General features: G+C 37.0%; 2 protein-coding genes across 10 annotated transcripts in view; one reads left to right on the top strand and one right to left on the bottom strand.

The window, feature by feature from the left end:
* Nucleotides 1–5,367, bottom strand: part of ODA-Dnal1 (Outer dynein arm dynein axonemal light chain 1) — a 36,687-nt gene extending 31,320 nt beyond the window's left edge. The window contains exons 1-3 of the mRNA XM_070094798.1: nt 5,231–5,367; nt 4,322–4,403; nt 2,605–2,758 (exon numbers count right to left, since the gene is read on the bottom strand). Coding sequence (XP_069950899.1) covers nt 2,605–2,758; nt 4,322–4,403; nt 5,231–5,367 — 373 coding nt within the window. The remainder of the gene's footprint in view (nt 1–2,604; nt 2,759–4,321; nt 4,404–5,230) is intronic.
* Nucleotides 5,368–8,148: 2,781 nt separating this feature from the next.
* LOC128696182 (serine/threonine-protein phosphatase 2A 56 kDa regulatory subunit gamma isoform) overlaps nt 8,149–26,074 on the top strand; it is a 154,611-nt gene continuing 136,685 nt past the window's right edge. For 3 of the 9 annotated variants that reach the window (XM_070094909.1, XM_070094908.1, XM_070094907.1), the window contains exons 1-2: nt 8,149–8,496; nt 22,670–22,708. In XM_070094909.1, the coding sequence (XP_069951010.1) occupies nt 8,491–8,496; nt 22,670–22,708 (45 nt within the window). In that variant the 5' untranslated portion in view covers nt 8,149–8,490. Of the gene's footprint in view, nt 8,497–8,619; nt 8,711–22,669; nt 22,709–26,074 lie in introns of those variants that run through there. The other 6 variants (XM_070094905.1, XR_011393269.1, XM_070094911.1 and 3 more) reach the window with 6 other exon arrangements.

Below are 26,074 nucleotides of genomic sequence, written 5' to 3'. Positions count from 1 at the left end.
TGAAAAGATTTCGTCTACCCCTCGAGCAAACATGTAATATCTATGCAGATATTACATGTTTGTCAGTGTCATCGTGATAGCTGATTCCTACATGGGAAAAGTACCCAGCGATTGAATATAAAAGACTTCATCGTGTGCAACATTAAGGCTTTGTTTTTTTTATGACTTGTGAGACTCCTGTCATCTGTTTTGTAGACATGACTCGCAAGTGACGGAAGGTAGGTATAATGTTTGTCAGGACACAGGACAAGTGTTGCCTAACGCGGACCCGCAACTGGAGCATTTAGTCATCAGACCGAGGCCTTCCACTGGCTTACCAGTCCACGTCTTCAAAAATTATGATTACAACTACAACTATTTCAGTAATACATAATATATAATTAAGTGACTGAAGGACAGACTGAGAATCACAGATCAGGCTGGGAGCCTGAGTTGGCTGATTAATGAGGTTTAAACCCTATCGACTACGCAAGGGTCATTAAGGCTGCACATAACATAACCCTTTCAACAACAGACATGAATACTTTAATCCCTAAAATAAGGACTTAACTCATTATATATATATATATATATATATATATATATATATATATATATATATATATATATATATATATATATATATATATATATATATATATATATATATATATATATATATATATATATATATATATATATAAGATAAGAGATAAGATAAGATAAGATTTTGTTCGGATTTTTAACCCCGGAGGGTTAGCCACCCAGGATAACCCAAGAAAGTCAGTGCGTCATCGAGGACTGTCTAACTTATTTCCATTGGGGTCCTTAATCTTGTCCCCCAGGATGCGACCCACACCAGTCGACTAACACCCAGGTACCTATTTGCTGCTAGGTGAACAGGACAATAGGTGTAAGGAAACGTGTCACTGAGATAAATAATGTATGTGTTATATATATATATATATACAAATATATATATATATATATATATATATATATATATATATATATATATATATATATATATATATATATATATATATATATATATATATATATATATGTGTGTGTTATATATATATATATATATATATATATATATATATATATATATATATATATATATATATATATATATATATATATATATATATATATATATATATATATATATATATATATATATATATATATATATATATATATATATATATATATATATATATATATATATATATATACATTTCTCGGTGAATATATCCTGTCATCCTGAGCGCAGACATTTTTAGTGTTGATTTTAGTGAATTATTTAACATGATGTTAATTGTTTATGTACACCTGTTGTTTGTATATACTTTACAGGTTGCTGCATTGCAGGATGTACACTGTTGTACACTTCATCGTACATGACATGAAAATATTATTTCAAACAAGTATAACCGATTAGGTGGCGAGCAACACACATGTGCAACACCTGGGTATCTTTCTTTTACAAGACGTTTCGCCTTGGTGGGTGAAACGTTTCTTGAAGATACACAGGTGTTGCTCGTGTGTCTTATTCATCACCTTTCCAGCAAATGTTCTAAAGAGTGAACTTCAATCTCTCACCTGTATATATATATATATATATATATATATATATATATATATATATATATATATATATATATATATATATATATATATATATATCTGCTTCTTAATACAAGTGTCTTTTCAAGTCTACAAGTCATTCTACGTCCTTCCACAAGTTCATCTACATCCATCTACAGGTCTCTGCAAGTCTCTCTACAAATCCACGATGTTATTCCTGCTCCTAATTACGAATGTTACTGACGTAAATTAATTAAGGCTGTGATCTTAATGACGGGAGGGGCTGGTGCAAGGCTGCAGTTGACATCGTAGCCCAACACTAGTCTCTTGACTCAAACTGTAATTATATACTAAAGAATTCATCAGAGACTGTCGAATTAAACATATTTTTTTACAAAACAGTATTTTAATGATTTTCTCCAGAAATACATGGAAAAAAACCTTGTTCCTAGCAGAAAAAAAAATATCACAATCCGTTGGCAATTCTGGGAAAGTTACAAATATTATTTACAGAGCAAATAATAATAATAATAATAATAATAATAATAATAATAATAATAATAATAATACACCTGAATACACAAGTATACTCGGAATTTACGGATACACCAAAAGATGACCCTTATAAAGGAATAAATTTTTACGGCATCAGCAAATAAATTCTCTTTTCACCGACATATAAGTGTGAATGTATATGTCGTCTTAGTTTACCACCTCCTCGACATATATACATTTGTGGTTCAACTAACATTGGTTACAACCATTCGTAGTTCAACCAGTATTTGTTACAATCATTCGTGGTTCAACTAGCATTAGTTGCAACCATTCGTGGTTCAACTAACATTAGTTATAACCATTCGTGGTTCAACTAACATTTGTTACAACCAGCCGTGGTTCAGTTAACATTAGTTACAATCATTCGGGTCCAACTAATATTAGTTATAACCATTCGTGGTTCAACTAACATTTGTTACAACCATTCGCAGTTTAACAAACATTAGTTACAGCCTACAACCATTCGTGATTCACCTTGAAACAAGGTAATTGTAAGTTCTGGTGATGCTACCCTCTCATGATCACCTTGAAACAAGGTAATTACAAGTTCTGGCAATGCTACCCTCTCAAGATCATTTTGCAACATGATAATTGTAAGTTCTGGTAATGCTACCCTCTCAAGGTCACCCTGCAATAAGCCATGTACAGATGCATAAGGAATATTGAAATTTGCTAAGAAAACACTCTCTAGAACTAGCATTAACTACGTTTCGTTCTATGACTTAATAAAACTCTACACAGCGAATCATGACTTGATAAAGCTCTACGCAAAGCGAATCATGATTTAATGAAGCTCTACACAAAGCGACTCATAAATTAATAAAGCTTTACACAGATAATCATAACTTGATAAAGCTCTACACAGCTGAACATAACTTGATAAAACTCTACACACAGAGAAGCTCTATACAGACCGAAACATAACTTGATAAAGCTCTACAGAGATAAACATGACTTGATAAAGCTCTACACAGATAAACATGACTTGATAAAGCTCTACACAGAGATAAACATGACTTGATAGAGATCTACATAGAGAAGAACATGATTTGATACAGGTCTACACCAGTGGTTCCCAAACTTCTTCAGGCTCTCACCCCCTTGGTTCCCAGGCCACATCCCTAGCTCACCCCCCCCCCCCACACACACATGTACGAGCACACCTCTTTCTTGGTATAAGATTTACTGAAAATTCAAAACGACAACTAATCCAACATTATAAACAAGCGTATTTATTTCACAAATAAAAATTAACATAGTAAACCAATTTATTTAACAATATGAACGCGTAAGTTTACATCTCATCTGTAACTTCATTGTCCTCACAATTTTAATGGGATGAATGTGTTTGGGTGCAGGAACATCAGCTTCTCAACATCAGTCTTGATGTCACTATGAAGTCTTAGATCCCCGCGTTCAGTAATTTTCAGTCTGTTTCTTGGCTTGGGAAGCTTAGAGACTGTACTGAAGCCTCGTTCTACTAAATATGATGTTGGGAAGGTAATAAAGTACATCCTGACTTTGGTCCACAGTGCTGTCAGATTTTTTTTTTTTTGTAACCAAAAATATTGGTTTGATTTTTTGACCTTTGGCCTCATCTCAGTGTCATTTTGAAGTGAAATCAATTCTTGCTTCACCATTCCTTATTCCTCATTGTAGATATCTAGGAATAGATTGCTTTCCCAGTCTGGTATTTAAAGTAAAAAAAAAGATTCTGAAATCTGCCAGACATGTCTCTATGCAGCTCATTCAGGTGTGCACAATACACTTGAAGGTCATCGTATATGCTCTTCTCCAATTCAGAGAGGTTTGGAAACTGGAAGAACTCACTACGGGCTATATCATGGGTATGTTACGTTTATATAACTGTAACCTGGACAGAAAAGTGGAAAGGGCTGATATGACTTTGATAACATTAACCTCATTTCATTGCAACTGTAAATCAACTTCGTTGAACTTTGCGAATTTATCTGACAAATAAGCAATGTTATGCTTGATGTTTTTAGTTCATCATATAGAACGGAATTGGAGTCTTGGAAGAATTCAACAACTATTTTAAAAAGTGAAGAGAAACGTCTCAGGAAGTTTTCCTTTGACAGCCATCTAACTTTTGTGTGCAACAACAAAGTTCAAAATCTTCATCATTCTCAGCGCAGAACTGTCGACACAATCGGGAATTGAGAGCACGTACCTTGATTTTATTTACTGCTGTGATAACAGTGCTTAATGATTTGTGAAGTCGACCACTTAGGTATTTTTCAACCAGTTGTTGCCTGTGGATTACAGAGTGCACTGTAAACACGCCAGGGAGAGCTTTTTCAAGAAACTGATGAAGCCACGATGACAACCTGTAATCGATGGTGCCCCATTTGTTGCACAAACAAGAATGTTGGTAAGCGGGATGTCTTTCTCTTTGAAAAAATTCTCAAACAACACGAAATACTGACTTGTTGTCTTGCAAATAGCAGCTCTTGAACTAAATTTTCATCTCGACGAAACGAATAAGCAAGAAGCAAAGATTAATTGCCTGGCAGAGTGGACTCGTCGGTCTTTTAGCTCCAACTTCGGACCACAAAATAAAATAAAACTACTTTCGTGTATAACTCTTGATTTTATTCTTTGTACATCATCTGCTTTAAGTGTTCGTGACTTAGATTTTTGTCATAGATTATGTAAAACAAACCCTCCCTTAGTTCTAATGCAACCCCTACCGTTCCTTATCGCCCCCTTTTTCCTCAACACCCTCCCCTGGATCTTACCACCGCCCCCAGGGGGCCGGTACCATCCACTCTGGGAATCACTGCTCTGCACAGACCGAAACATGACTTCATAAACCTCTACATAAGGAGCAATGTGACTTGATAAAACTGTACGCAGAGAGTCACTTCAAGCCTTCTACAGCACTACACTACCCAGGGAAATTTGACGGGAATCTTGCTCCTCCGGCTACTTGTTCGTCATGTTTTCCAGACTTTCACACAACCACCAAATTTTTTTTTTTTCTTTCGTCGAGAATTGTTTCTCTCTCGTTGTGTAGCTTTAACAAATAGGTTACGCAAGTACATGCGTGGGTGTGAGGTGAACCTGCGCGCCTTCCTACTTCAGTGGGTGTGACTTGGACTTGCCTACTATGGGCCAGTAGGCCTGAAGCAGTGCTACTTCTTTCCTATTTTCTCTCAGACTGTACTCCATACCTGGTCTTCCTTTTCCTCCCTCAAACTGAATGACGTTGCGCATATTTGGACATAACGTCAGCAGCTACTTGTTTGAGCATCCCATACAAATAGGATTGGCAAATAATTTTTGTTAGTGGGTCTGGGTTTGAGAAGGACCTGCCTAATATGGGCCAGTAGGCCTGCTGCTGTCTTGTAGTCCAGGAAGATGTAGACCACCCATTTTTTTTTTTGTCTCTTTTACTTTATCTAAGCAGTTCCTGACATAAACACTGGTTTGGTAAGGTTTGCCAGGAAACAGGACAAGTGTTTCCTGACGTGGGTCTTTGTCATATGATGACCCACAGTTGGAACTTTTGGTCATCTGACCGAGGCCTTCCGCTGGCTTACTGGTCCACTCCTTTAAAAATCATGGTTATAGTTATAATCACTATTGATTAGAATTTTAGGTTTTAATCTTTAACATAAACACCTTTGTCTTTGTTGATGTACGTACGTGTGTATGTATGATGTATGTATGTAATTACTATGTTATGTAAATGTTTTGTTATGTGTTATGTCTATATATTAATTTGAATCCATACACTGCAACAGTAATAATAATAATAATGAAACCTATGTAGTTTGTGTACCTAAAATTCAAAATAAAATATTTATTTACAAAAATAATTACAGACAATTATATAGGATAATGTAAGTATAATGTACATAAAAGTATGATTTACAAATGTTAGTTTGCCATCATCGTTTATTTGCAAAACCTATTCTGGTATTATCATTTATTTACAAAAGTTGTTCTGGTATCATTTATTTACAAAGGTTATTTATTTATTTTTTTTTATTCGCCGGTATTCTCCCGGCCCGGGTCTTTTCCAAGTAGTGGTGACCCGGCCTTGGCTCCCTATCTGGGGAGTGTCTCGAGACTTAAGTCTCCCATGGGAGGAGGTACAAGTACCTCCTCATCTTTGGGACCAAGTGTCCCCAGGCCTAGCCATATTCCCCGCCCTCACGGGGCTCGTAGGGAGAAGCTAGGCCTCTGGTCTGCTATCTACCCCGCCTCAAAGGGGCTCGTGGGGATGGCAGTCTTATGAGCTGCAGATGGTAGCAAGCTCAGACCTCTTAAAGGTTATTCTGATATCAATGTTTATTTACAAAAGTTTGTCTGGTATCATAGTTTATTTACAAAGTTATACTGGTATCATCGTTTATTTACACAAGTTGTTTTGGTATCATTATTTATTTACAAAGTTATTATGACATCCTTTATTTATAAAGGTTATTCTGGTATCATCGTTTATTTACAAAGTTATTCTGGTATCGTTTACTTACAAATGTTATTTGGTATCACTGTTAATTTACAAAGTTATTCTCGTTTCTTTGTAAAGGTTCTGGTATCATCGTTTATTTACAGTTATTCCGGCATTCATCGCTTATTTACCAAGTTATTCTTATATCATAGTTTATTTACAATGGTTATTCTGGTGTCATCATTTATTTATAAATGTTATTCTGGTATCATCGTTTATTTGCAATGATTATTCTGGTGTCGTCGTTTATTTACAAAAGATATCCTGGTATCATAGTTTATTTACAATGGTTATTCTAGTGTTATAGTTTATTTACAAAGTTATTCTGGTATCATCGTTTATTTACTAGGGCTACTGGGGTATCTTAATTTTTTTTTTAAATGTAAATGTGTATGGGAGTTTATCGTTATGAACCAGCACATTATAATCGTCTCACGAGGGATGGACTATATATTTTATTCTTGCATATGATTGTATAAGTAAAGCTTGATTTAGGCCTCATATATAACACGAAACGTTTACAGTGGTTGCATATAATAAATCATGGAGAATTTTGCCTTGGATAACTCAGTAAAGTGAAACAATGTGACTTATTGAGGGTTAATCTTAATAGCATTGCCTATTCATTAGAAAGTAAGTTTATTCATGTACATGTATACATACATAGTTACATGATTTATCATACATAGCAGCATATGTGTAGATTACCTAAGATAACCCAAGAAAGTCATAGTGACTTATTTCCACTGGGGTCCTTGGTGAGTTTGATTATTAATGGAATGTCTGTGCGGTCCTATTAATGTTATTTTATGTGGCAATCTAGTGGTTACTGATTGAGGGTTATATTTAAGTAAATAAGTAGGTAAGTAAATAGGCAAGTAAATAGTAAATTAAGCAGGTAAGTGTTTAAGTAGGCAAATAGGTAAATAGGCGAAAAAGTAGGTAGGTAAGTACGTTTATTTAGGTACAATTACCCAAATTTTGGATGATTAATATTGTCTTACACTGTGACATGATTGCAAATTACCTAGGATAACTTAAAAAAAAAAGCCACAGTGACTTAGATTAAGTCTTGCTCGAAATGCTATGCATTCCATGGTCCCTCAGGTTATTGTATGTCTCTTATGTACAGGAATTTTAAAATAAAGGACATGAATTGAGGCCCTGGATTCCTGATGTTCCCGGGATGATCTTACTTATAATATTTAAATACTTATTCATTGCCCAGTGTCCTTTTACTTACCATGTTATTTAAGGTAGAGGTGAGTGATGTAATTTCTGGACCCACTTCATATATTAAAATTGAATATATCTCAAGAGCGTCTCGTGCATGAGGTAGTTGACACGGTAACCATGACGACCAGATCAAGGCGAGGCTGCAACACTGCAATTTGACCATTAATGACCTAAAAAAAACTCTGAATATGGGGACATTTACGCATTCTGCGAATATAAAAAGGTATTTAAACCCTAGTTTCGTTTTCGCCGGTTATTAAAAATGAATGTGTTGTTATCTTAAAACAAATGAACATCAGGAGGGAGTGTGAGTGATTGAGGTTGTTGAGAGAGCAGGTGGTCTTTGGTGTCTTAAATTTTATGTCAAAATCGTAGGATCTAGCGAGCGTTTTGCCTTACAAGTTATCAGTGATGAAGAGTTGTTCCTAGGGACCTCAGTGATGGGGCCCTTGAAGTCATGGAAAGGTAAAAAGAGATGAAAAAGACGTGTAAATGCGGGAGGGTGAAGAGGCTGGTCCCATAATGCCCGTCGGGGAAACAAGTGAATGAAGAGCACGTGACCTGGGAGGACCAATCAGCGCCCTCGTAGCTCACACAACCAACACAACTTATCTCTCCTGAAAAGTACAAAAATACTGCTGGAAATGGAGGTAGGTTGGGTGTGGGTGGTAGGTGGGTGTGGGTGGAGGTTGGGGCGGTGTGGGCGGGGGTGTGGGCGCTCTAGAGGGGGCAGTGTGGGCGTGAAGGAGGAAATAACTCGTGTTAGAATGTCTTATGCGGAATATTGTTGGAACCTTCGGGTGAAGAGACCAGAGCCTTTTCTTAAATCATGAAAAAATGCCCAACTTACGCAAGAAAGAAAAGGTAATTTTTTTTTTATGGTTGAGATGATGGTAGTGGGTAACTATGAGGTATAACATGAGCCACGAGAGGCACATGGGCAACATAAATTTTTAATTTTCCACTATAACTCTTAACTATTTACTCTGTTTACACATTTCTCACACCCGTTTGTTTTTCACCAGTTATCTCTATAACAGGTGTCCAGGGGCAGGAATGTAATAAAAGATGTAGCTCAAAGTAATTTACAATCAGCTGATGATGTTACTCGTGAACTATAACAAAATAAAGCATTAAATAAGGAAATTTGGTAATGTTTATTAAGCCTTGATGTGCCGGGATTAAGCAAGTTATTTTTTTAAAAGCTTCAATACGTTTAAATTTTTGCAATTGTATTGCAGAATAACCTGGGTCTAAACTAACCAAGGATAAAATTAAAACAAAAAATACGTATCCTGTCATTTTAGAAGAATAATTCTTGTTCCCTAACCTGATAAATAAACATAACCTAACTCCTATTTAAACTTGTAACAAATTGAATGTATAGAAACTGGTGGAATATTTAAAGACTGGGAAAAGGTGATGTCCAGAGCCATTAATATCTGTATATTACAATTTTAATATATCTATTTCTACAAGTACATGTACAAGGTATACAGGCTTAGCTGACATCAATCGCATATTACTATATAGAAAGACCCTTGTTATGCAAAGCATTTCGGGCAAATTAGGTCATTTTTATCCAGGATGCGACCCATACCAGTCGACTAACACCCAGGTACCCATTATTACTGATGGGTGAACATAGACAACCTGTGTAAGGAAACATGCCCAATGTTTTCACCCTTGCTGGGAATCAAACCCGGGCCCTCAGCATGTGAAGCGAGAGATTTGCATACCATTATTGACTGTTAGGCCTTTATTGATTTAAGAAAACCTTTTGTTAAAGTAGACCAAAATATCCTGCTCCTTCAGATAGAATAAGTCTTTTTTTGAGTTCAGTTCCTGGTCTGTTTTGAAAGAATTTATTCTTGAAAATGTTCAATATTAGATGGATTGTGTGGATTTATTTTGTGGAAATGGTAAGAAACTTTACCTAATATAAGGAAACCCAACATAACCCATCCTGAAGTAACCTAATGTAATTTAGTCATACTCTGGCAGTGGTAGATTTGGAAATGGCATGCCTTTGTTTATGTACAATGAATCACTCTATTCTGTTGTCATTAGCCTGGCATAGTACATGACGATTCTAACCTTTAATGTACTGTTCGTGCCAAAATAAATGCATTTTTACTATTATCTCCTAAAATTATTATTTTTTTTTTTACATAATACCAGTTGTTGCTTGGGTGCAGATGACCTGCTTGTATTTTGAATATGATGCATGAGTTCTGATGAGTAACTAACTTCAATATTGACCATACCTCTTATTTTCCCAGGTGCTGCATAACTCCTAGGAGTTGAGCAATCCTGTAAATGAAGTAATTATAATAATAATAAATACTGAAACCCACTAACATAGTTCTGCTGCTAGGCAGTTCTCTAGGACCACTTTTATTTCTCCTTTATATCACTGACCTACCAATACATCTTAACCAGTTTGTTTGCTGACATGCACCTTTGTCATCACTGGTCTAGATCTGATTGACCTTGGCAAACATACTATTAACCAGAAAGAGTATCAGGGATGGTGACAAAATACTAAAGTGTTTACTTCTCAGGGAAGTACCTTGGTGTTGGTGAGGTGCTCTTGATTCAAGAAATTGGGCATATCCTCCTCTTCATTGGAGTGAACCTGAATGCCTTTAGGTGCTGAAGGACCCCTGCAGATTTAATGTATCCCTCATTTAAAATACTGTATATAGTATCTGGGAATAAAACTATTAAATGTTGGGCCATATATAAAGGTAAATGATGTACACATTGAAAGACAACCTTTTATCAGTTTTGAGAATTTCTTTACCTTTGACCTAGTGTGGGGCCAGGCTTTTCTGTTGCTTTCCTGATCAACCAACCTGTTGATGTAGGTGGTCAGTTACCTTATGTTTCCATCATAGCCTGGTTGATTGGGCACTTGGCAGAGTTAATAATCCAGTTTCCTCTTGAAAACTTTTGCACTTGTTCCATCTGTATTTTAAGTAAGTTTATTTAGACTCTGGGTACACACAGGTACAATTGTCATACATAATGTAAATTATCTAGGATAACAAAAAAAAAAAAATCAGTGACTTTTATTTCCATTGGGGTCCTTAATATCTGGATATCTGCAAGTGTCAGCATATTTCATATATACTATCTGTGATGCCGTGGACTTTTCAAATACTATTATGTTAGCATAGTTTGAACCTGCTGTGATGCTGCCCCTGCCGTAAGGCTGGGTCAAGCGAGGGCATACCCTAGTAGTCAGTCTTGTACCCTCAAGGCCATCAGGACATCAGACTGCAGGCTGGGCTTCCTACCACATATTTACTCGATATACTAGTATAACAGTCTCTGAGTTATCATTCACCATCACTCTACTTAAGAACCCTTAAAACACAGGTAGCAGATTGAATAGTCTTAGATGTGAGATGTTGGTAGTGTTCTCTTATTATGCCCAGGCCGTGAGGGCGTTGACCCCGAAGCCCTCTCCAGGTAATGGTGCCTCTGTTTGTCACTGGGTTTATTTACATTGCCTCCTATATCTCTAACTTCAGTATGGTGTATAGGTATACATATATGTTGTTAGGGCTGTGTGCAGACTTGCTACTAACCCCATGAGTACCTTCCATGTGTATATTATGAGTTATTTCTTATGTTTAAGGCATTCCCAGTAGTTTAAATATACTGTTGCTATTGATTGACTATGCAGCAGTAAACAATTTCTTTTCATTTTCCAGCTCTATTACTCTTACTTTTAACAGAGCTGTCATCACCATACAATATTCTAAATGAGAACACCCAAGTGATTTAAACCTTAAACTGCTAAAGATTCTTAAATAACCTGCCCTCATTGCCAATAATTAAAAAAAAAAAAACTGCATTATCTTGCTGAAAAAATTCTCTCTGATTTTAGTATGTAATAAGACAAGATTGAGTGAAATCTGATTAGTATTTATGAAGATTTGAAGGTGATCAATACATATGTATATGTTTTCATATATTTCACTTATATTTATTGGCACAAACCTTTTTTCTTTGCTTTAAGCCTAACCAAGTGAATTGCAACCATTTTGGAGGCCCTACAATTTAAGTGTAAACATGCTGTATGTCAATGGCAGTTTCCAAATTGGTATAAATATATGTGATTGACAGTTTAACCCTTTCATTGTCCAGACCCCAGAAATTAATATTGCTCTCTGTGTCCACTTGTTTTTTTCTGACATGTGACAATCTTTTTCTAAAGGTAATGGCACCAAAAGTATGAAATTTGATGGAAAACATATGGAATTACACAGGCACAAAGTTAGCAGTCTGGGTGCAATTTATGCATTGGCAATTTCACTGACTTTGAGCCCTATTTTGAGCCAATTCCATTGCTCTATTCAACCAAATTTTGAGCTATTTCACTAGTATGCCCTCCATTTTATCGACTGAGCACACACAAAAAAAAATTGCCCATTTAATTATTACATCTACCTTGTAAAGGGCACAGAAGTCTGTAATTTGACCAGTTTTACACAAAATTAAAAAAAAATAACAGTTTAAAAATAGTGCAAAATAAACAGTGTAGACATTCCTGGAACTAAAACATTTCCTTTGTTCATGAATCACATCTCCAAGCCTCGCCTATATTATATAGTTGTACCCCGAGTTTCGTATTGCTCCCAACTTAAACAATTATGTAAGTGTATTATTGTAAGTGCTTTTGTCAGTGTATTTTTGGGGGTCTGAAATGGGCTAATCTAATTTACATTATTCTTATGGGAAGAAATTCGTTCGGTAATGGCACTCAAACAGCCTTCTGGAATGAATTATGTACAAAACTCGGGGTACCGCAGTGCTTGCTTTCCATTTTTAATTCATAATCACAAAAAAATAGAAGATTCTCTATTTCCTGGATAATATAACCAGAAATGATTGGTCATGATTAATGATGTCCTAGTAATTGATTCAGACCTATTAAGAACCCATAAACAGACCAGGGGGTGTAGGGGGACCTTATTTGTCATGCATTAAATGGGGCAGATTTTTTTTTTATATACTGTACACATGGTGCAGACCCATTCTCTCATATCTAGGCCAAAATTTACTGCTCACATCTTATGAATGAGCTGAGCTCTTGATGTAGAGCTACATGAGGGACCTCGGTCTTAACCCTTTCAGGGTCCACAGGCCCTCTCAGAGACTTGTTCTCAGGGTCCCCCAAATTTCAAAAAAAAAATTATTTATTATGAAGAGATAGAGAATCTTTTCCCGATCATAATGGCACCAAAAGTATGAAATTTGATGGAAAACTTACGGAATTATGCTCTCTCGAAGTTAGCGGTCTCGACGATGTTTACGCATCGGCGATTTTGCCCACTGTGAACCCTATTTTTGGCCAATTTTAGTGTACTAGTCGACAAAAATCATAACTATTTCGCTAGAACTCCATTTTTTTCTATCAAATGAGTGCAAGAAACCACCCATTTACCAATTTCAACTATCCAATACAGTGGTCAGAATTTAACAATTTTGCCAATTTCACACAAATTTCAAAAGATGCCAATTTCCAAATAGGGTCCAGAATAAACAAGAAAGACATTCCTGGCACTAAAATAACATTTCCTCTGTTCATTAGTCACGTCCCCATGCCCCTCTTACATTCTTTTGCTTTCCACTTTGAATTCTTATTCTCACAAAAAATAGAAGATTTACTGTTATGCAGACTACTGCATTAGTGTAGAAATGGTATAAATAATATCGGCGCACTTGTGAAAAAATATTAGACTCACCAGTTGACATGTATTGGACGCTTGGCATGATTTGTTTACTTTTGAACTTCGGTAAAAATCGAACATTTCTGCTACTTTGAGCTCAATTCCAAGGTACTTTTCATTGTAAAACCAGTCAAAATCATCTCAATTTCTGTAATATGTCTTCCATTCTATAAAATGAGACCAGGAAAACTAGAATACAACAATAAATACCATACAAAAATACAGTGCAAAGTCGCTGCTTTAATCCAAAAACACGGTCAAAGTTTTTTTTTCTCATTACGCACTGTGTGCTGCAGGATTTTTTTTATACCGCGCACACTGACCACATAGACCCATTCTTTCATATGTAGGCCTACCAGCTTTCTCTCACTAGATTTGAGGGCGCTAGAATTTAGGCGTACTAGTACATCAAAAACCCTGGTGCATAAACCGTACTAGTACAGCCGAAACCCTGAAAGGGTTAATCACCTTATTATTTCCTTGCCATTGTGATAATGACACTTTTGATCCTTCTAAATGAGATCTGACATTATCACTAAAGCCCCTTACATTAGTCTTTTGCTCTATTGAGCAAGTCTGTTTCAGTCTTTTTCTCAAATTTTCCATGGTAAAGAAACTGAAATCTGTCCTCATTGAAAACCATGTTGTTAGTGGCACACTGACAGTGCTATGACTTACATTAGTTGAAAGGTTTGCTCTCTCCTCAGCTGATTCTCTTTCATGTAATTTCTGATACAGTGGTCCCTCGCTTTTCGTAGTTCTCGGCAATCGTAAATTTCGCCAATCATAGGGGTATTTTCGTATAAACATGGACTCGCTTTTCATAGGTTGACTCGCGAATAGTAGTTTGTCCCGGACGTGTAAGCACTAAGGTACTAAAGTATTAAGTACTAAATAAGCTACCATGGCTCGAAAGAAAGCTCCTAGTGCCAAGCCTGTGGTAAAGAAGGTGAGAAATATGTACAGTGACAAAGTCTTGGGCCATTTTAGGGAAGTGTTGAAGAGATGCCAGAAACAGAGCTCTCTCCACAGTTATTTTGCGAGACAGGACTCCAGTGACTCTCATGGTGGTCCTAGTGGCATTAAGAAACAGAGAAGAGAAGTAACCCCAGAAAAGCAATTGGTACCTGAGGTGTTGCTGGAAGGGGATTCCCCTTCCAAACTGTAAACAATCCAATCTCTCTCCTCCTCCAGTCTCCCATACACTAAGAAGAATCTCCAATAAAGGTAAGCATTATGCTGTTAATGTTTCATTCATTATTTCCCATTGTATTGTTTATGTACTACATGTATATTTCATGTAAAATTTTTTTTTTTGTTTTAATACTTCTGGGTGTCAGGAACGGATTAATTGTATTTACATTATTTCTTATGGGGAAAATTGATTCGCAAATCGTAAATTTCGTTTATAGTAGCTCCTCCAGGAACGGATTAATTACGAAAAACGAGGGACCACTGTATCTCCAAAAAGTGGTAATACTTTGTGTCAGATTTGAGAATGAGAAATTCATTATTGCTCTGGATTCTTTTTGCTAGAAAATTCAATAAACTTCTACCCAGTTTTCCTGTTATTCCTTTTGCACAAAGTTTGTTCCACTAATACGCCATGGTCGTATTTGTCAAAGGCTTCTACTAGGTCTGTATACCTTATGTCTCCCTCATTGTATAATGGTTCTGGAGCTAATTGGGTAATATTAAAGTTGGGAGAATCATTTTGCATTGATTTCTTTAGGTAAATATATAATGGTATTAGAATACCATACATATACATGTAAATAATTTATATTCATATTTTTACTTTTAATCATTATGGTACTGTATATGAAAGGACCCATTAGAAATAGTCACAGTGGTTGACTAATGGGTTATCCTAGGTTATATTTTATGTAATATATGTACTACATAAGAGCAGTGGGAAAGTTTAAACTTGCAAAGACTAAATAAAAACTTGATGTAAGATGTTAGGATGACTAATTTATCCCAACAACTCTTTAAAATTACATATTTATTTATACTACATTGGTACCTATGTTGTGCATCCCCTTTCAAGTGGGGGGTCCCTTGCAGTGGCAGAAGGTTTCATGGTCCAAGGAATTGGCTCTCTCTCTCCCTTCCTGAGGTTGAATGCAAATACAGTATTTATACCCTCAAACCTTCCTCCTTTTGGTCTCTGTAAAAAATTTTTACCTTTTTGTGAAATCCAGCTAATAAATAGCAGGAAAAGGAATCACTGTCAGCCCTTTTAGTGTAGCTTCCTTTGGTAGTGCTGTGGTGGTTTGGTTACTCCACCCGATGAAAATTTGATTACGTAGTGAGACTTGAAACTCATCATGTCAGTTGACCCATTAGTGAGATACAGGGTAGCTATCTGGCAGGATCCACTGCTATTGGAGGTTGCCTACAGATCCAGGAGTGGCATCTGAAGGTGTATGATTCCTAATTCTTGTGGTGTTTCTCCTGTCACCATTATTAGCTGAAAGACAGTTGCAGAGTTAGTTCTATTGTCTAAAGCAATTTTTCCAAGCTTTGTTCAGTCAGATGACTCAAGAAATCTATGACCGCGGGTTCAATCCCGGCCGGGGGTATGGTTTGTTCAGTCAGTCCTGAAGATGCCATCCAGGTAGTGTACACCAGGTAAGGTATGAAGTGGTTTCCAGGAAACAACAGCATTACCTGTTGCTGCTGAAGTGACCGAAGTTTACGGTGGATACATGATTACTTTTAGTTTTTTCTTGGAGCTGCTGTCCTCCCTTTGCCTGGTTACTCTCCCCCTTCCCTTTCCCATTGCCTTATTCGACTTAACCTTCAGTGACTTTGACACTGTTGAATGGCCATGGACCCCTCTTCAGAATCCAGAACTGCTTTTGGGTAATCACTTGTGCCCAGAACAAGTGTTGGTATTCTATCCCTTGTGGTATACACTTATGACATTCTTATCTCCACCAGTCCTTGGCTCAGTCTTATGTAAATTACTATTATATTCTGGTTGCCAGACACTAACGGTTACTGAGTTGAAATTTCACATCCATACCTGTGAGATTTCAGTGGATACCTTGGGATATTTAAATTTTTTGTCTTGTGGTCAGAGTGGGATTTCGAATCATTAGGTCTACCAAAACTGCTGATTTGCAAGCTGTGCACCCAAAGGGTTTAAGAGGAGTGGGGTTGTTACAGAGAGCAACACAGTACTGTACTGTGCTACTTTTCTGCTATCCAGTAGTAGTAAATTTTCAATTTAGGAAATGACTTCTATTGTTACATTTTTAAAATAAAAGTTACATGTTCTTTTTAATAAATTAGGTTCCACCAAGGCAGAATAATCCAAGTAAGAAAGTCATTCATCTTCCCTTGTCTTCCCAAAAGACACAGATGTGAACCAGTTACAATCCACCAAACCATATCATCGCCTCATGATGTACAGGTGGTGCAATTTCCTTTAAAATCTGAGTCCAGCTAACCAGGTTTCCTGAATTCTTAATTGCAGTAGATACCATATTACCATTTTCACTTTTAACAGCATGTACAATTTCCATAATCACTATTGTACCTCCACTCTGATTAAATGCTTGCTAATACTGTATCAGATAGGTCCTCAAGCCCTTACCTTTCAAAACCATTATCCACCCACATTTAAGACCTCCTTGAAATATATCTTTCATATCAACAAACTGAATTCTAATTTCTTTATTTTTTATTGTTTGCATAATATTCACACCTCATTGATCTAAGACTTGACATTTCCTCAGACTTGAGCTTCTTTGCTGCATCTTTCAAGTATCACATCTATAAATAAATGTCATCACTACTGGGCTCTTGATGCATTCCCATTTTGCATCCATTGTCAAATGTGTATTTCTGCAGATTCCTCAACACTCCTGCTACTTTCTTTATCTTATTCTAAAATTCACATTGTCTTTCATAGACCTATTTGCTGTTGTAAAACATTCACTCGTAACCCTTTGACTGTCGCAGGCCCCTTTCTGAAACTGTCATTCTATGTTGTAAAATATTTGAAAAAAAAAAATAATTTTTTCTTATGAAAATGTTAGGATTATTTTTCTGAGTGTTTTAAGCCTAAAAAAAATTTTTGCCATCAGTACTTACCGAGATATAGAGCCGCAAAGTTTGCAGAAAGTGAGGTGCGTACGGCAACAGCGGCGACTGCCGCCCACCCGGTATTCTTTTATTTACTCTAATTCAAAAGTTTCTTGCATTTTTCAATATTTTTATTTTCCAAGTAACTTATGTGGCCTGTGAGACCAATGTAAGGTGCATTGTTCAAATATACACTCATTGTTAACAACACAATAACTGAACAAACTTTATCACTATTAGTTTGTGTATACACTTTGTTTACACAAACAAACAATACAAAACAATGTTTATTACTATTGTTCCATAATATATATACATATGTACAGTCACTGAACACGTTCTTAGAACTGCTGCAGCTTGTGGAACTCTTTGAAACATGGGTATATGCAGAGTGGCACTTGACACTCCTCACACATAAAACGAGTGTCTCTGCGTGTTTATGGGTGTTTTGTGGTATGTGTACATACATAACACCTCTTCTGAGCATTTTTCTTGGCAGTAGTAGGAGGCAGTTGTATGGGGCAGTGATCACCAGGCCTGAAACGAGATGGCGTGTGTTGGTAATTTCGTGGGTGCTGGTCTATTGCAGGTGTTGCTCCTTGGTACTTTGCGATTATTTGTCTGATTACTGACAAACAAAATTCACCATATTTTGGTGTTTTGTTGGTCTTCAACTTGTATATGTTATAAGCATTTAGCATGGAGATATCAACAAGATGGAAAAATAGTTTTATATACCACTTATAACTCTTGCATACACAATCTGCAAACCCAATCTGCATGTCACATTTGTCCACTAAGCGCATATTGAGGTTGTAGTCCATGACTGCTGCAGGCTTTAGAATGGGTTCATTGGTCTCTCTGTTGTGCCTGCCACTGTGTGCCATTTCGTTTGGGTGAACTGATGTCAACAATGTGACATCACGTTTGTCATGCCACCGAAATGCCATGATGTCATTGGCAGCAAAGGCTTGCACCTCACCTCTGTGAGTGCCAGCGTTGAACCTTGGCACATGTTTACGATTACCACGCACTGTGCCACACACGTCTGTCAAGTTCACTTGCAAGAAATCACTGAGTAAGGGGCTTGTGTACCAGTTATCAGTAAATAACATATGCCCCTTACCAAGATATGGTTCCATCATTGTTCTAACCACATCACCAGAGATACCCAATAACTTCATGGTATCTCTCAAAGTATTACTGCCAGTGTACACAATGATATCCAAAACTAGACCACTTCTGCAATCACACAGTACAAATAACTTTATACCAAAGCGTTTCCTCTTGCTTGGTATATATTGCTTGAATGCGAGTCTTCCTTCAAATAAAATCAAGGACTCATCAATAACAAGCTTCCTGAAGGGATAAAAATACATGCAGCACTTTTGTTTCATGTACATAACACATTTCTGATCTTATATAACCTGTCGGTTCTGTCAGGCCTTGTTTTGTCTGAAAGGTGTAACATACGTAACAGTACGTATCAGGAAACGATTGACACCTATAATGTCACTAAAACCTGGAGTTGAAATCAGGCATTCTGTTGCCCAGTATGTGGTGACAGTGTGCTTATACACATATGGCATAAGCATTATTGTGGCAAAAAACAGGTACATCTCTGCCACAGTTGTCTCCTTCCACTGGTGTAGCCGTGGTTTTGGTGAGAGAATTGTATTTGCCATGGTGTAATCACAGTATGTGTTTGTTTCCCTGACAATGATGTCTATCAGGGGTTCATCGAAGAATAACTCAAAGCATTCCAGTTCACTAGCATTGTTCCCAAGTGGACATGATGGCTTTATTCCACTTTGTGTTTCATCAAAGTCGTGGGGACTGGGAACAAACTCGTCACCGTCCTGCCAATCCCAGATGCGGTCTGCTGGTGGGTTCTGGATATTGTACCGTGGTTGTGGTTGTGCAAGTTGTGGTTGTGCAGGTTGTGGGAGTGTGGGGTTGGGTGAGGCTTGTTGTTGTTGTGCAGAGTCAGCAGCGTGGGTAGTAGCGTGGCCCACTGCTGGTGCCACATGGGCCGTGCCACCATCACTATCACCACCACAGCCTGCTCCCTCACTCGCATCATTCATACCCATTGTAACAATATCGTCATCTTCACTATCAGGTCGTGGTGTAGGGCCACGGGATGTGCTCCCAGAGTTTCTCCTTCCCCTTGGAACAGCATATGAAACACTACCAGACCGCATGCTATGTCGTACATACTGCCGCTTCACTGGGGAATATTCACCCTCACTGTCACAACTAGAACTGCTTTCAATGACCTTGAAATCACTATCACTATCACATTCACTGCTAACATCAGGGTGTTGTACACGACCAAATAGTTTCCTCTTTCGTCCTGGTACAGGCGAACGTGAACGTGAACAAGCCGGCCCAGCACCAGAGGTGGAAGGTTGTGGGTCATCTGGGTTTTCATCACTAATTACGTTATCCTGGGCACTTTTTTCGGTCACACTCGCTTCAAAACCCTGGAATTCACTGTCACTGTCATTTTCATCGCTGTTAGAGCAATCACTTGGGAACAAAAGACCTCCAATCTGCCAAGGAGTGAGGAACTTCTTACCGAGAGGCATGGTGAAAATGGACTACCAAGATGGTGTTCCCACAATGCACCGCTGGGTCCCAGATTTTTTCACAGGGTGCACACCGACCACTTAGACCCATTCTCTCTCATGTAGGCCTACCAGGCCTTTCCCGCTTGATTTGAAGCCTCTAGAATTTATGCGTATAAATACGTCAGAAACAGTGGTGCGTAAGACGTATTTATACGGCGTAAACAGTCAAAGGGTTAAATGCAGTTTTAAAACAGCCAGTGTGATGACTTCCACTTTATACCAGTACAGTATCAGATTTATAATATTCATTTGTTAATCATTAATAAAATAAATGTCTTGTTAGAATATTGATATTGTGCTTTAACAGTATAAAAAGCCTTAAGTTTAGGATGCTAGGGATTAATGAATTTTTGAATTAAGTTTCACATGTGAGTTTCTTGCACAATTTATTCACTGTTCTCTGAAGTTTTAATTTAGTGAACCCATATGTTGAGTTCAAGTGACTTAACCCTTTGACTGTTTTGGTCGTATATACACGTCTTACGAGCCACTGTTTTGGAAGTATTTATACGCGTAAATTCTAGTGGCTTCAAATCAAGCAGGAGAAAGCTGGTAGGCCCACATGTGAGAGAATGGGTCTGTGTGGTGTGCACCACATAAAAAAAATCCAGCAGCACGCAGTGCATAATGAGAAAAAAAAAAACTGACCCTTTTTTTGGATTAAAATACCGACTTTGAGGTGTACGTATTTTCATATAGTATTTATCGTTGTATTCTCGTTTTCATGGTCTCACGTGATAAAAAGGAAACCATCTTACAGAAATAGAGATGATTTTGATTAGTTTCACGATGAAAACGACCTTGAAATTGAGCTCAAAGTAGCGGAAATGTTCGATTTTTACCAATGATCAGGAGTAAGCAAATCACACCACACATCCAATACACGTCAACTGGGGAGTCTAATATTCATTCACTAGTGCACTGCTATTATTTATACCATTTTTACAATACTGCAGTAGTCTGCATAACAGTAAATTTTGTATTTTTTGTATGAATAAAAAATCAAAATAGAAAGCAGTAGTAATATAAGAGGGGTCTAGAGACGTAACTAATTAACAGAGGATATGTTATTTTAGTGCCAAGAATGTCTACATTGTTTATTCTGGATCCTATTTTGAAATTGGCATCTTTTTTAATTTGTGTGAACTTGGCCAAATTGCCAATTACTGACCACTTTATTGGGTAGTTCAAATCAGTAAATGGGCGGTTTCTTGTACTCAACTGATAGAAAAAATGGAGTTCTAAAGAAATAGCTTTGAGTTTGGTCAACTGGAGCAACGGAATTGGCCAAAAACAGGGCTCAAAGTCGGCGAAATCGGTGATGCGTATGTCGTCGAGACCACTAACTTCGCGGAGAGTAATTCTGTGAGTTTTCGACCAAATTTCGTACTTTCAGTGTCATTACCATCGTAAAAAGCTTCTCTATCATTTCATAAGAAAAAATAAATTTTTTTTCTTTCCAAAAATTGTGCGACATAGAATGACAGTTTCAGAAAGGGGCTTGTGACAGTCAAAGGGTTAAAAGAAAACCACAAATTTTATGAAAATACTGTGTGCTAGTAACCTAAATTGGGTGTGACTTGTTTGGTTAGTATGTACCAAAACTGCAAAACAAGTGCCTCCCACTCATGTGGTACAGTGGCATTAGGTACTGAATACAATGCTGTAGTGGGAAGTGAACACAAATTCACAGGAACTACAGTGCCACTATCTTTAGCATCAGTTATTCTTGAATAAGACACCCATATTCTATATTTTTATTATGTATTATTTATTAATATAGTATACATATAGCTACTGTATAATTAAATATTTTGCAGCCCCTGTGTGGCTTACATTGAATACAGTACATTAACTTGTATGCATGGAAATACTTCGAGAGAATGATATCCTAATGTTGCAATGCATCTGGTAAGGAACTCTAGCCATCCATAACAAATCTTAATCATTTTGGTATTAAAATCATCTTAGTATTAAAATAATTGATGGTAGAGTGTATCTGCTTAACATTTTAACCCAAACTCTTGATAATAAATTGGCACCCTGAGACTTAAAATTTATATAAACTATATTACAACTACTGTTCCAGGGTCATTTCTTTTCAGTTAGGGTTGAAACAGGTATGCTTGGTATGACCGATATTAAGGTGAAAAGTGTACAAATGCATTCACATTAGTTTGACACCCCTCTTAAGGTGATACAGAGGGTCTTTAGTTAATTTGAAGATATATGTGCCATTTTCTTCCTGTTAAATATGGGCTATTCTTATAAAGACTAGTACTTATATATAGTCATTGTACAGTATGATTCACTTTATATGTAGATATATTTACATATATGTTTCTTTTCAGGAAACTGCAAAAAATCAAGTTGGGAAGGAGGCAGATGATGTAAGTTTTACAGGATTCTCTTAGTACATTCAGGAAATTTAGTACATTAATCTTAATCCATTCAAAATGAGAACAAAAGTAATTTTTTTTTTTTTTTCACTTTTAGTAAAAGTGTTACAAATTCTCAGGGTTTATTTACAAGACTGTGTACTGTACCTGTTGTACACGTATTTTAATTTTGTCAACATGGTATACGTGTACTTCATAATGTACGTACCTGGAGTTTACCTGGAGAGAGTTCCGGGGGTCAACGCCCCCGCGGCCCGGTCTGAGACCAGGCCTCCTGGTGGATCAGAGCCTGATCAACCAGGCTGTTGCTGCTGGCTGCACGCAAACCAACATACGAGCCACAGCCCGGCTGATCCGGAACTGACTTTAGGTGCTTGTCCAGTGCCAGCTTGAAGACTGCCAGGGGTCTGTTGGTAATCCCCCTTATGTGTGCTGGGAGGCAGTTGAACAGTCTCGGGCCCCTGACACTTATTGTATGGTCTCTTAACGTGCTAGTGACACCCCTGCTTTTCATTGGGGGGATGTATTTCTCTAGTAGGTTTGAATTTAGTTCACTTTAAACAGGTATTGAAAATTTGTAGGTTCTGATAAGACTTAGGAGTAGAACTTGAAATTCTTAATATGTGTACATACAAGTTCCAAGTCGTTTTGGTTTGTCTACTAGTCTCTGTTTTATCTGTGGATTCATGTGGTATTTGTATGTGTTAAGTCTCTTTAACAAGCCTAGATTTGAATGTAGTGAGAAGTTCTGTACATCGATACAGTGCTTGCTGTCTAATTTGAGAATGGATCAAAAGTTAATTTGACATAATATGGCAGTAGTTATATCTGCAGAATCTGTTTTTTGCACTATGTTCACTTTTTTCTTTCTCCACATAGTGAGGTGGTCTGTTTAGGACCTTCACTAATCTTTTAACAATCATTACAGCATTTGCTCACATACTGAAAATACTACAGGTGCAATTATAATAATAGTTCAAGGAGTTTCCTACACCTGATTGGGGTTATAAAATTATATGTATACATTTATACCAGAAATGCAATAGCACTTTCTTTTATTAATATATAATAATGTGAGTCAAAGTTTAGTTTGTAAAACTGGGAAGGCAGTCTGATTAAACTGTTGATTAACATTTAAATCTGTTATGGTTAATAAATTCATATGTCTTTCTGATATTTTTGTACTGTACCTTTTGCATTGGGTGCAAGAACGTTTCTGTGAATTGTCAAGAACCCTTTTTGACTGATTGTGTGTCATTCTATTCAGGAGAAAATTCACAGAAAGAGCCTGTTCTTACGCAGCTCATACATTCAACAAGTTGCCAGTTTTCTTAAGAGTCTGGAATCGGTTCATGTTTTTAAATCTCAGATTGAAAGTGCATCCCTATTCTAAATATTATGATCCTGATGATCACACTTTCACTTTTAAATATAAACTTGTTAGCATTTCATCATTGTTTTGTTTCATTTATGGCTTGGTGTATGGTTCTTGTGTGTTTTTTTTTTTTTTTTTTTTTTTTTTTTTTTTTTTTTTTTTTTTTGAAAGAACTGATACCTGAAGGATGCTTCTGAGGGGTCAATGCCCCCATGACTTGGTCCCAGACCATGCTTTCCGACGGATCAAGGCCTGATCAGCCAGGCTGTTACTGCTGGTTGCATGCAGTACAACATACAAACCATAACCTGGCTGGTCAGGAACTGATTTGAGGGCTTTGTCCAGTTCTCTTTTGAAGACAGCCAGAGGGTTGTTGGTACATCCTCTTATGCATGAAGGGAGAGCTTTGTCTGTCACAAAATAACTGTGTCGTTGATCTTAAGGTCCACTACATTGATATACATTATAAATCATCTCAAATAACCTGCAAGCATTAAATTGTGTGGTGAGTATGCATGGTATAAAAAAATCCTGCCTCATGTGGTGCTTGATGGGAAAAACAAAATTCTGACCTCGTGTTTGGTTTAAAATAGTGACTAAGTTATTTTCTAGGATAGTTTTTATGGTTTTATTAGCTGTATTTTGGGATCATTTAATAGAGTGGAAGACATATTGCTGAAACAAAGATGATTTTAGTTTGTTCCTGGATTGGAAGTAGCTTGAAATTGGCCTCCCCTACACTCCCCAGTTTGTTTTATTGGTTTTTATTGGGATGCCATAAACCATGATAGATCATTCCTTGTTATATTTTATTACCCAAGAAATAGTGTTTATCTTGGACTGTATATAAATTGGATATTTTAATTTTGCATAAAAATGGCCAAATTACCAAATTCTGTGCACTTTATGGGATAATTTTGGTAGTTGAATGGGCAGTTTCTTGTGCTTAATTGATAGAACAGAAGGCATTCTAGTAAAATAGCTTAAGAATTTGGTGAAATTGTTATATGGAATTGGCTTAAAATAGGGTTCAGTTGGAAAAATCGCTGATGCATAAAATGTGCCCACACCCCTAACTTTATACTACATTGAAACCTCAAATTTCGAACGTATCGCTTATCGAACTCTTCGAAAATAGAACCCTTTTTTCGAACCAACTTTGTCCCTATTATCGAACTCGCCCCTATTTTCGAACTGCCGGGTACCGGACCTGTCCAGCAGCCCGCTCTGTCCGCGTCCCCATGCAGGTGCCGTGAGCCAGAATGGTTTTGTTGATGCTTGAGTGAACATTAACCTGCGCTCTCATTCAAACATTTTATGATTATTTCACTGTGTTTAGTGCTTGTGGGACTGTGAAATAAGCTACAATGGGAGCAAAGAAACTTGCTAGTAGTACCCCTGTGGTAAAGAAAGTGAGAAACACCATAGATGTGAAGAAGGAAATAATACAGAAGTGGAATGATGGCCAAGCGGAATGATGTCCAAATGTTTGTGGAGAAGTACCGCCCTGAGCAAGCTGAAACAAGCCATCTTTGCAACAAGTTCAGTGACAGAACCATGTCCAATTTTAGGGAAATCTTAGAGGCACCAGATACAGAGGACTGTGGACAGTTATTTTGTGAGACAGGGGTTCAGTGACTCTCAAACTGGTCCTAGTGGCATTAAAAGACAGAAGGGAAGTAACCCCAGAGAGGGCTTTGATATCTGAAGTCCTCATGGAGGGGGATTCTCCTTCCAAACACTAATCCCAACTCCCTCTCTCCTCCTCCCTATTTTCCAGATGCCATCACCAATCTTCAGTAAAGGTAAGTAAAATGTTATTTTATATGTTTATTTAAATTTATTAATACATAATTGAACACTATATTTGTTGTGTGTATGTAAAACTATAATTAATCTCTATAAAATGTATTTTTTTTGTAAATATTTTTGGGTTTCTGGAACGAATTAATTGTATTTCCATTATTTCTTATGGGAAATAT

Source organism: Cherax quadricarinatus, chromosome 48 (assembly GCF_038502225.1).
Source record: "Cherax quadricarinatus isolate ZL_2023a chromosome 48, ASM3850222v1, whole genome shotgun sequence".
Taxonomy (NCBI): domain Eukaryota; kingdom Metazoa; phylum Arthropoda; class Malacostraca; order Decapoda; family Parastacidae; genus Cherax; species Cherax quadricarinatus.
This window is presented reverse-complemented; position numbering and strand designations above follow the sequence as displayed.